Raw genomic sequence first — 13,297 nt, 5'->3', positions numbered from 1 at the left:
AAACAGATGATATTAATTTTATTTCCACTGTCATTTTATATGTTTGTCCTATGTATCATTTGTTGTCATTTGATTAAATTTGTGTATAAATGTCACGGATGAAAATTTCTTCTATTTCTTAGGCCAGTTAAGGCCAGCATTTTTGAAATTTGTACTTTGATTTTAGAGTCATCACCCTCAGTTGATTTCCAACCTTATATTTTTTGTGTACTTGATTTTAGTAGAAGAAAACATTGGTTTACAAAATGTTTTGTCATTTCTGATCACATGTTCAGAAAAAAATTGATATTGCAAATGTATTCTATCAGGTTAAAGGAACAGTTTTTATGACAGATGCCAATGGTGCACTTGTTGATATTACAGCTAAATCCTCAGCATACCTTCCCCTCCAAGAAGCCTGTATTCACAGAATTAAGCATGTGTCTGAGGCTGGCATATTTCCTGGATTAACAGAAGAGTTTGTTGTTGTTGGTGAGAATGCTGCAGATGATAGTTTGATCCTGAGCTTGAGATCCATTCAGTATGACCTTGCCTGGGAGCGTTGTAGGCAACTTCAAGCTGAAGATGTTGTTGTAAAGGGTAAGGTAGGAAATCTTAGCCTTGCACATTGCGCATTTAGCTCTATTTTTTTGTCATAGAATATAATCTAAAATATTTTGTTTGATGAATATGCAACATTTAAATCATGAGTACCTTTTGGGAATAGTAGATCCTTCAGTTGATCAGCTTTGTTCACAATGTTTTGTTTCTCATTCTCTCTTTTATGTACTCCTTTTTACTTTATAATTCATTTGTTTACATTCATAACACAAGGGATTAAGCAGTACAAGGCTGATAAAATAACAGGATTTTCACATATGCCATCTAAATCCACCAAAAGATAAACCGGGTTTTAATTCACTTAAAGAAGGGCTAATCTACTTCCTACTTTTTTTAGCAAAAAAATCTTTTGTATGCAGGTTGTTGGCGGAAATAAAGGAGGTGTGGTGGCTATTGTCGAAGGCCTTCGTGGTTTTGTACCCTTCTCACAGATATCCACGGTTAGTCTTTTTCCTAAGGATTGTTATCCTTTCCTTCATTCAATTCATTATTAGAATTTCACTATTTGCACGCATCTTTATTTTTGTGCTTTTACTGCTTGCAATATTCTAGTTCAGCAATTCTTGGTCTTGGTTTATGATTTCTTTTACCTGTTTCATATGTAACATGGGTTTGAGCACACTCACAGAATGAATTGGTTGTATCCATTATTTATCTTTTGTAACTGATTAATTATTTTTTCACTTTACGTTAATGGAAAATTAGAAAGCAACAGCAGAAGAACTTATTGATAAGGAGCTCCCTCTGAAATTTGTGGAGATAGATGAGGAACAGTCTAGATTAGTCCTCAGCAATCGGAAGGCAATTGCAGATAATCAAGCTCAGCTTGGAATTGGATCAGTGGTCCTGGGGACTGTTCAGAGCCTGAAGCCATACGGTGCATTCATTGATATTGGCGGAATTAATGGGCTTCTCCATGTTAGCCAGATCAGTCATGACCGTGTCTCTGACATTTCCACTGTTCTCCAACCTGGTGACACCCTTAAGGTTACTTGCTCTGTTTTATTCCCAATAATTTTTCGTCTAGTATTATGGTGAGATCTGAATGCATTATCTAATTCTGAAAGGTGATGATTTTGAGCCATGATCGTGAAAGAGGTAGAGTGAGCCTATCCACGAAGAAGCTTGAACCAACACCTGGTGATATGATCCGGAATCCCAAGCTAGTTTTTGAGAAGGTATTGTTGCTTTTGTAAGAAATTCGCGTTCCTCTACTATGTTTCTATTGTTGGATGCTGCTTAAATTTATTTTGTTGTGGCAGGCTGATGAAATGGCACAAACCTTCAGGCAGAGGATAGCTCAAGCTGAGGCAATGGCTCGAGCTGACATGCTGAGGTTCCAACCTGAGGTACTTGCCATATAGTCCTATAAATAATTCACATCTATATGACTTCAAATGACCGAATTTTGAAAGAATTTTATATATAATGAAATTGGAGATACAGTTCGTTTTCTTTATCATGAATTTTGGTAATATCATATAGTATGCCTTGCAATTTTTTCTAAATTGACATTTGAAATTAAATATTGAACTTTTTGTGATTGACTGAGGTTGTTTCTGTAATGCTAGATGACTTTCCCAATTGTCCCATCTATTTATATGGGTTTTATCGTGGAGAACGTGGTAGCTGTATTACCCTTCAAAATTTCTTCGTCTTTGTCATTGTTAATAATTACTTTATTATATTCAATCCCATCATTTTGGTAAAGGACAAAGTAGATCTCTTGAGAGGTGGTAAAATCAATTTATTTATGAATATGTTTTTGCTAGAAGTATTTTTTGAAGAGAATAATATGCATCAACAGTTTATTCAAAGTTTTATGTATTTTAGTTTTTATTTTTTATTTTTTATTTTTATTTTTTTTTCAAACAGTGGATATCATGTATAAAACTAATTGGCTTTGGATCATGTTGCATGCCTCCTACTTTATGAGGCATAGGTTTCAGGACTAGATTGGATGGTGTCATCATGTATAATTCGTCACACCACACACAAATAGATAGATAACGAAAGCTTCAGGTGTTGGAGTACATTTTTTTTCCATTTCATATTAACCCTTTTCTGTCATTTATGAACAATCCTTATTAACACAACAATAACAGAGCCTTAATCCCACTACGTGGGGTCGGCTACATGAATCCTTTTTCTCCATTGGGTCCTATTTAGTGTCATATTTTCATTTAGTTCTAGTAAATTAAGATCATTTTTAATACAATAAGCCCAAGTCTTCCTAGGTCTACCTCTGCCTTTCTTAACACAAGTCGAATCTAAAACATCTACTCTCCTAATCGGATCATCTAATGGTCGACGTTTAATATGACCAAACCATCTAAGACGACTTTCTCTAATTTTGTCTGTCACAGGAGCTACACCAACCCTATCACGAATATATTCATTCCGCATTTTGTCTCTAAGTGTAAAGCCACTCATCCACCTAATCATTCTCATCCCGGCAACACTTAACTTATTATTATGCTTCTCTTTTAAAGGCCAACATTCAACGCCATAGAGCATTGCAGGTCTCACCACCGTCTTATAAAATTTTCCTTTCAGTCAAAGCGGTACTTTTCTATCACACAAAAGGCCCGAAACATTCCTCCACTTTAAAACACTCCTTATAAATAAATATTTTTAATATAGACACGTTGAATTTACGCATACAACATTATTGACTGTCCAAAGTTTTTTCTTATTAAATTATATGTTTCTTGCTGAAGTGAAAAACATGATGAAAGTTGATTCATTGTACCTTTTGAAGTGAAGTATATGTTGCAAAGGTAAATTATCATGATTCATAGTTGAAGTGTTTGTAAATTGGTGATTAAATTATTAAAAGGAGTGAACGTTTTAGATATCTTTGGTCTATTTCTCAAAGTGATGGTGATATAAATGTAAATGTTATTAGTAGAATTCAAGTTGTAGGGTGAAATGGACGAATGCATTGGGTCTATTGTGTGATTGAAAAGTATCACTTAGACTTGAGGAACATTTTATAAGATGGTGGTGAGACCTGCAATGCTTTATGGCGCAGAATATTGGCATGTAAAAGTGAAGCATAAAATTAAGTGTTGCTAATATGAGAATGTTTAGGTGGATGAGTGGCTTTATATTTAGAGACAAAATGCAAAACGAAGATATCCATGAAAGGGTTGGAGTAGCTCCAATAATAGACAAGATTAGAGAGAGTGACCTTTGATGGTTTGATCATGTTAAATGTTATCCATTTGATGACTCTGTTAGGAGAGTAGATATTTTAGATTTGATTTATATTAAGAAAGGTAGAGGTAGACCTAAAAAGTCTTGGGCTTGCATAGAATAATCTTAATCTATTAGAATTAAATGAAAATGTGACATTAAATAAAACACAATTGAGAAAAATGATTCATGTAGTGGCCCCCATTTAGTAGCATAAAAGCTTGTTGCTGCTATTGTATTATTGAAATAAAATCCAACCCTGTTAAAATTAAAACAATCTTAGACTGGTCAACATTTTGAATTTAATTTAAGTCCAAATTCTTCGTGCGCTACTTTTTATATATGATTTATTTAATAACTTTAAGCATTGTCATTGACGGGTTTCAAGTCCTGGATACGAAAAGTAAAAGGTTGCGTTAAGTAAGCGACAATTAGCATGAAAATTTTTGTCAAAAAACTATGACATGAATTCTTTTAAATCATGGTGTCAATTCTAGGACGTCTCTTGGAAGCAACACACTATATGACTTGAATACATTAAAAAATATTCAAGAGTTGTTTCACCGATGACTGTGTATAGTATTAAATAAGTAAATGTTCTCATATTATTGACAAATGTATACAAATAAATTGCTTTATAAACTAACATTAGGATATGAAATTGAAATATAGATACTCTTGGAAGGAAATTAATAGAAATGATAGATATTATGGTTCTAAGGAAGATAATGATTTTATGCATACAAGAAGTTAAATGAGTTGAAAAAAATACTAAGGAGATTGATAAGTTGAGTTTTAAACTTTAGTATTCATGTAGAAGTCGTAAAAATATTGTAGGTATATATATAGATAAGGGTTTGAAAAATAATGTTATAAAAATTAATAGAATTTGTGATAAAATTATAGTTCTAACTGTTATTGTTGATTGTGCTCTCTAAGTAAGTTTATATATATGTTAAAAAAAAAATTAGAATGACCTAGAAAAACTTACACAAACATTAATTTCTTAAGAATTTTTTTTAGAGGAGATTTAATGGACATGCTAGTAGAGTAGTAGAAGATTTTAAAAATATTCATGATGACTATATTTTGGTGTGACAAATGTAAAAGGTAGATATATATTGGGGTTTACATTAGTTTATGATTTTGTTATTGTTAATATTTTATGTAAGAAATTGACTAATTAACTCCTAAAAATGCTTAATTAACTTATTAATAAATTAATGGAATTATAAAAATTACTTAAATTTGACCCATTATCAAAATACCTAATTAAACTAATACTCTTCTAAGTAAATCATTAATTATTTAAATAGAACTTAAATGAATTTAATTAACTCATGATTACTTAATTTACTAATAAATATACTTAATTAATTTAATAATTAATCAATTAAAGCCATAATAATTCAATAAAATATTAATCATTTAATTAAGTTAATAATAATAAAATTAAAACATTAATTATTGAAAAATATCATTAAATATATAAATAATTAAATAAAACATTAAGCAACTTTATTAAACTGTTATTAATTAAATATATAATTAAATTAACTAAAAATTTGATTAATTCGTATCAATTAAATAATTTAAATTTAACAAAACCCTTAACTTAATAAAATAACTAATTAATTAAATAATTTTAATGATTCACCAAAAAAATTAATCAACATGTTAAATAATTAAATTAAATAACATGTTAGTAGTTAGATAATTAAAGTAATTAATATGTTAGTAGTCGTTAATTAAATTATTTTAATTGCCTAACATGTTAATAGTTATTATAATTTAATTACTTTTTTTAAAAAAGTATAGTTTTTTCATAAAAAAATAGAAAATACCCAACTAAACATGTTTTATATTTTTTATTTTAAAAACATATTAATCATAATAGTACCAAACAAATTTTCTAAAAAAAAAGAAAATAGAAGAAAAATAAAACAGACTGAAAATAAAAAAGAAATAGAAAACAGAAAGTGATTCTAAGTAGGACCTAATAGAATAATTTTTTATGTTAAGAATTTTGTTTTTAGTGTTTTTTATAATAAATTAGATATTAAAGAGGGTGAAAGTTATATGTATTAATTTGCCAAACAACGAGGCAGAAAAAATGAAGGTTTAATTCAATTAAAGTGTATTAATGTCGAACATCAAAAAATATTTTTCTTAAATGGAGATATTCAATATAAGTGGGTGAGATATTTTGATAAGCTTTTCACTGAAGTTTATGAAAATATAATCTACTTTAGTTATCTTAATATCATAAATAATAATAATATTTTTTTTTTCTTCTATTGTATTAGTAAAATAAATCTGAGTCTTAAAAAAAAATGAAGTATAGAAAAATAATGGGACCAAACTATATTCAATAGAAGTGTGAAAATTTTTAGTAGATTTGGGAATTTCATGGCATACTAAATATTTTAATATTATTTTTAAAAACAAGAAGAATTTCTGATAAGTAGAGAAAAAGTTTATTGGTTTCTATTTTTAAGAATAAAAGCAATGTGCAAGTGCATGAAAATTATTGATTCAATTATAAATGAATTAAGTAATGTGTGATACATCAAAGTTATTGGAGAGAGTAACTGAACATAGGTTACGATGAAATTAGTTTGGATTCATGCCGGGCAAATGTACAATAGAAGATATAAATTTATTAAGAGACTTGATGGAGAAATATAGAGAGTAAAGAAGATCTACTTATTATTTTGGTTTATTTAGAAATAGCTTATGATATGATTCCAAGAGAACTATTTTGGAGAATTTAAAAAAGAAAGGTGTTGACATTGCTTATATTCAAGTCATTTAGGTCATGTATATTAGAGCTGTTACATACGTTCGATCACGATGATAATTGACTAATTATTTTTCTATTTCAATTGGATTACATTGAGGATCGACTTTAAGCCCAAATCTTTTCTTTTTAGTTATGAATGTTCTTACTGGACATTTATAGGAGGATGTTTCTTAGTGTATGTTTTTTGTTGATGACATCCTACTTATGGATAAGATAGAGAGAGTTTAAGAAAAGCTTGAATTATTTAGTTCATTTTTTGAGTAGAGGCTTTCATTTGAGATCTAAAACTGAATCCATGAAATATAATTTTAGTAATAGATCTAGTGGCAGGGTTGTAACAGTGGGTGATCAAGTCATTAGAAGGAGTGAAAGTTTTAGATATCTCGGGGCAATTGTTTAAAGGGATGGTGATATAAATGAGGATGTTAAGTGGAGGAATGAATTGAGTCTATTGTGATAGAAATGTATCACTTAAACTTAAAGGTAAATTTTATAAGATGGATGTGAGAACTGCAAGGCATAGAATGTTGGCCTGTAAAAGAGAAGCATAAAGTTAAGTGTTGCTGAGATGAGAATACTTATTTGGATGAGTGGCTTTACACTTAGAGACAATATGCAAAATAATATATTTGTGAAAGGGTTGGAGTAGCTCCAGTGACACACAAGATTATGGAGAGTGCTAAGGTGGATGAGTGGCTTTACACTTAGAGACAATATGCAAAACAAATATATCCGTGAAAGGGTTGGAGTAGCTTCAGTGGCACACAAGATTAAAGAGTCGCCTTAGACGGTCATTAAACATCAACCATCTGATGACTCAGTTTGGAGAGTAGATGTTTTAACTTTGACTTTTGTTAAGAAGGTAGATGTAGGCCTTAAAAGAAAGGAAGATGTAGGCTTTAAAAAAATTGGGCTTGTTGTCTAAAAAAAATGATCTTAATTTATTAGAAGTAAATGAAAATATGACACTCAATAGGACATACCGAAGAAAAAAGATTGATTTAGTTGACCTCACTTAGTGCGATAAAAGCTTGTTGTGGTTGTTGTTGTTGTATATTCAACCATAAACTTGCTTAAATTGGATAATTTTTGTTAGACCAAAAAATGCCTGAGATAAAATTAAAGTATTGATGATTTCTGCCCTAGCCTTTTGCCTTTTGATTTCTCTAAAGCCTTTGAGGTGAATTGCGATATTTTTGGAGTTGGAATTGGAGGATTATTAAGGTAGAAAGATCACTTTATAGCTTTTTTAAGTGAAGAATTAAGCAATGCAAAGCAATGATATTAAACATATGACAGTCAATTTTATGTTTTCAGGCAAGTTTGAGATATTGGCAGTAATATCTTGTATATAGAGAGTTTATGCCCAGTTTAGATCATCATACTCTCAATCTTTTCAATAATTAATGAAAATTTAAAGTCATGGACATGCCTAATAGGTTTAATTTCTTCATGATTACTCGTTCATTCTCAAATATAAACTCAAATTGAAAATAAACTATTCAATGCTTAATCAAAGATAGCATTAACTTACTTCTTTAAAAGTTAAAAATTTAAGCATTGAATGAATTTGAGATGAGTACTCAATGTGTTATTACTTTAATTTAATTTATATCAAGCACTTGGGCAAAGCTTTTAAAATTTAAAGGGGCGTACTCAATCATTGATTAATATCTTTATGAAAAAAGCATCTTCACATCCTTGTATGCTCTCTTAGGGAATTCCTAATTTTTTAATTTCTTTTCGAAGGATTTGTTCTAATTTTTAAATGCCGGCCATGTGATGCTCCCATTAGGAGAGTATATGCTTTAAATTTGACTTATGTTAAGCATGTTAGAGATAGACCTAAAAACATTTGGACATGTTTTATAAAAAATGATCTTAATTTATTTAAATTAAATAAAACTATGCACCCGAAAGGACACAATGGAGAAAAAGGATTCATGTAGTCGACCCATTTAGTAGGATAAAGGCTTGTTGTTGCTGTATTCTTGAGGATTTGTCAGTCATTTTGGGATAGATAAAACTTTCTATTTAATGGAGAATTGATTTTTTGGTACTCTTAAGAGATATGCTTAAAAATTGGTGACTCAATATTTGACATGCTATTAAGCTAAAGCTGCTAAAAAAATCTAGCCAATACAGTATCTTGCTCGTTCCTTATAAATCTTATGAAGATTTATAGCTAAATTTTATATCAGGGTTGTCTTGCACAGTTCAAGGATACAATGACATTTTTTTGATGGATTGATCGATTCTAAAAAATGACCTATTTTCAACCCTGATTCAAAATGAATGATGTTTCTCAAATTGATAGATTATTTCTTAAGAAAATTATTTCTACGTGTTTGCCTTCGAATTGTGATGACAAATTTTTTCATTTTTTTGGAAGATTTTATGGAAGTCACTTGGCACAAAGCTATAATATTTATTTGTTTTTTATCCTCAAATTGATGGGTAAATTAAAGTAGTGAATTAAATGTTACGAAAACTTAGATGCCCCTTATAGAAAAATTTTAAAAATTTGAACTTGCATTTATTTAGTTTTGAATTTTTATATAATAGTACTACCCTTAGAACAACTAAAACTTCATCTTTGATTATGTTTGTCCTGAATCTTAGACAACCAATTACTATAGTCAGCCTTATATTTGATGCATTTTGATTCCACGTTCTCATTAGCTAAAGAATTTCAAGGTCTCCATGATAGTATAAAATAATAAATTATTTCAATTAATGATAAATATACTTCTAGGGCAAATTGTAATTGATCAATAAGAGAATTTTAAAAAAGTGACTTTTTGATTTGCATCTGCCTCGAGTATTGCCAAAACACAAAATGTAAAAAGTTGCATAAAAGAGCTTGTGGCCAATTCAAATTTTTCGGAAAATTGAATCTAATACATTAGCTTAATTTATCTGTTGATTTTTTAGTTTATTTGTTATTAATATTAAATATATTCTATCATATAAAGGAGTTGGAAAATCTCTATTTGTCTGTTCTGACACTTCAGCATAAAATATAGTTTTTTCACTAGTAGAATCTCTTATTTTTCGATGTCGACTACTTCACTAATGAGGGAGCATCCTCTAACTCAACTGTTATGTTTTACTTTTTTGTTTTTTGGATGAAGGCACCTGCAAATGACATGATTGACACATTGCTTTGGAGGCTCTGGCTCCACAATTCACAGAAGATTACTTAACGTTTAATTTTATAAAATGGAGCTCACTTTAGCCAATGGGAGTTGATATAGCATATCATATGATTAAAAAAAAAATAAAGGTTCAAATACAAGAGTCAAGGCTAAAGCCCGAACAAAAAATCATGAGAAATATTTAAAATCTATTTTTAATTTCAATTAATTCAGTATTTCTTTGCCTTGGAACATGTTTAGTCAGCCATTTATGGAAGGAGTGGTGCTGGAATAAACAATTCAATTGGTTGACAACCACCCTCTTCTCTCTCTCTCTCTCTCTCTCTCTCTCTCTGGGCTCAAAAAGTGTTAGTTCAGTGTAAATATTGGACTGTAAGCATTGTAGATTTCAATTTTTTGAATGAAATATTTTGGTTTACAGGTGCTCTTCATTTCCTTAGCATTTAGTGGCTTTAAGTATGTATTTTTCTCAATTAAGAATAGGTATTTATCCATATGTCCTTTAATTTATCTCACCACTGTCTCTACCATCAGCTCTAAACTTTTCACTCCTTTTTCTTCCTTCATAAGCATTCTCCAAGACAAACAAATTAACAACCAAAGCCTCACAACTATTCTAAACACTGCCATATAGCTTGCGGCCAAATTAGGGAAATCTAGGACCTAATCTTGTTCCCTATGCTCCGACATCCCTTAAGGCTAACAAATTTCTATCTACTCCAAAGCATAAGTTAAAATTTTATGCTAACCACCCACCATTATTTCTAACATTTTACTCTACCAAAAACGCATTCCCCAAATTAATCTTTCAAATAAGTCCAAAGTAGCCCATTTTGAGTAGTTTTATTTAGTACTCTTTCCACCTAATCCCTCAAAATCCCTCATCTTTCCACCATAAACTCTAGAATACGTGATATTAAACTATAGGCCTATAGCTATTTCCCTCCGTTAATCTCATTGAAAGAGCACCTACTATTAATAGTGGAGAAACTAAAAACACGGTGATAAAATAACTAATTAGAAAAACTAGCAATCAACTTGCTGAAGAACATGATTTTTGGTTAGGATTTCTTGTTTAAGCATATTTATTGACCAAAAATTAGCAGTTGCACATTCATGAGCTTATTTTGTTATCGCCTAAGATATATCACTCATTAATTAATAAGGATTTTATCATGGTGATTATTTTATGTCCAACATTTCTATGACAGGATATTATTCTTTCTTTTTCTTTTGTTTCGCTTTTAAATCATTTGTTTGTTTGATAAGCTTCAAATGCAGGAGAATATACTTCAAATGCTGGAGAATTAAGTGTATGTTTGTTGCTCTTCAACATGTGAAGATACCCTATCAAGGATGAGAGAAGAAGGAAAGTCATAAGAAAATCATAGACAGATTTTAGAAGCTAAAGAGACCATCCTTCTACATTTATTTAGGATTTTACTACGTTTTAATTAGGTTTTAATTAGAAGAGATGACACTTTTTAAAGATGAACGCCTAGGACGGCAAAAAAGGTATAGAAAATATCATTATTTAGTTCTATCACTTTGCCAGAGAATATTTCCCTAAAATATTCCAAAACATCTAATCCTGGATTTTTGGCTCTACTATCAAAGCCTCAGCGAGGAGGCCCCCACAAAACCCACTAAATCGGCATGGTTGGGTTGGCTAACTTATGCAAACATTCTATGGTATGAGATGTGCGTTTATTTGTGATTAGTTTTCATCGCACTTCAACATATCGAACAATTTCGTCATTACATATTAGTCGGAAATTTCATATTTTTTGGGTCAGGAATGTTTTCACCAAGGACTTTAGGCAGGCTAGTGAGTTGTTTTTGAGTTAGCAACAAATGAATTGGCAAATAATTGATGACAATTAAGGATCGTCCGTTGAGTTGCTAACTAGCCAATTCACTTTTTCCGTGCCATCAAAATGCTTCCTTGTAATTGATTGAGCAATTTGAAACAATCAACTACATATTTATACAAGATGACCTTGCAAGAATTAAAATATAAATTGTAAGAAAGATCGAAAATATGATATGATGGATAAAGTTAAAATGTAGATTGAAAATCCATAATCAGATAAGCATGTTAAACAAACAGATGGCACGTTTGTACAAAGAATATGCCGCCCGAGATTTTCAAATCTTATAGGTGATTAAGGATTAAATCCTGGAATATATGAAAATTTGATTGCATCCACAGTTATATAATTTCAACTCAAGTATTCCTACTTATAAAGGTCCTTGATGCCAAATTAATAAAACTTAATTGTAAAATACTCAATTTACAGAGAGTAGGGAATAACTATAATGTCCACATGACCTAAACAACTTTGATAGTGTTTTGCAGCATAAACATAAACTATAAATGGATGAGCTCGAATATTATGTATGACATGCGAACCTGTCTGTTCATTGCCATGTAACAGTAGGGAATAACTATAATATCCACATGACCAAAACAACTTTGATAGTGTTGTGCAGCATAAACATAAACTATAAATGAATGAGCTCTAATATTATATATGACATGCGAACCTGTCTGTTCATTGCCATGTAATGAAGCATCCTTTCCTACCTGCCAAGCTGTAACTGTTCTGCAAGAGAGCGTGATTTCTTTAGTGATTTTGTCAGCGAACCTTGATAATTTTGTTGGATTCTTCTTTCCTGCAGAGTGGATTGAGTCTCAGTTCTGATGGTATCCTCGGATCCCTCTCTCCAGACTTTCCTGCAGTTGGTCTCCATTTACATGATGTTCCTCCTGCAGAGGATGAAGTTTCATTTTCAGAAGATAATATTGATAAATATGAGTAAGTATTTTGTCAAAATGATTTCTTGGCAGGCTTTTCGAGGATAATGCTGAATCAAACTTGAATAAATCATGCTGCTTCTCAAAATTGTAATTGCAATTGAAATGGCATTATTAGCCGTGAAGCTTGTTTAGCATAGAAGTTTGAAGTTGTGATTGCTATTGTATTTTGAGTCGTCTTATCAATGGTTACCAATTTGTAATTGATACAATACAAGGTTTAATTCTTGATTTTTTTAATGAAAAAATTTCAAGTTTGTAATTCTCGATGAAGGCTATCTGCTGACTTCTATAATTTTTTGTTGATAAATCTTTTTTTACCTTGTAATCGTCTTCAAGTTTTGGAAGTTCTTCATAATTGGTCATTCCACTACAACATAGTTAATAGAGAGGGAGATTGCCATTAAATTTAAAGCTGTTGATGGGATCTTTACTACAAAAAAGTTTGATAAATTTGATCAGTTTACTTCCAACGTGATTGTCTTATCAATTTGAGTGCTAAATGGTCAAAGAATTGATATTTGAAAATAAAAACTCATGTAAATGAACAGAAGCAGTAATAGGAATTGAATGAAAATATGCATAATGGGATAACTCATCACAAAAATGCAAATATTGGCTAAATTATACAAGCAAATGAAATTGCAAAATATTTTCAGATTTTAAATAAATGTAGCAGAATTTTAGTAAGTAAACTAGCTTAAGTATTGATCAGCAATA

General features: G+C 30.4%; 1 protein-coding gene across 1 annotated transcript; it reads left to right on the top strand.

Annotated features, from left to right (window-relative positions):
• Positions 1-312: 312 nt before the first annotated feature.
• LOC110026508 (30S ribosomal protein S1, chloroplastic-like) lies at positions 313-12,790 on the top strand. The gene is made up of 6 exons (XM_020727472.1): positions 313-584; positions 960-1,040; positions 1,306-1,587; positions 1,668-1,778; positions 1,863-1,949; positions 12,442-12,790. Exons 1-6 carry the CDS (start codon positions 327-329, stop codon positions 12,580-12,582), a joined length of 960 nt encoding a protein of 319 aa, XP_020583131.1. The 5' UTR covers positions 313-326; the 3' UTR covers positions 12,583-12,790.
• The last annotated feature ends 507 nt before the right edge of the window (positions 12,791-13,297 follow it).

This window comes from Phalaenopsis equestris, unplaced genomic scaffold (assembly GCF_001263595.1).
Source record: "Phalaenopsis equestris unplaced genomic scaffold, ASM126359v1 Scaffold000374, whole genome shotgun sequence".
Classification (NCBI taxonomy): domain Eukaryota; kingdom Viridiplantae; phylum Streptophyta; class Magnoliopsida; order Asparagales; family Orchidaceae; genus Phalaenopsis; species Phalaenopsis equestris.
Note: the sequence above shows the minus strand (reverse complement) of the source record. Positions and strands in the feature narration are given on the sequence as shown.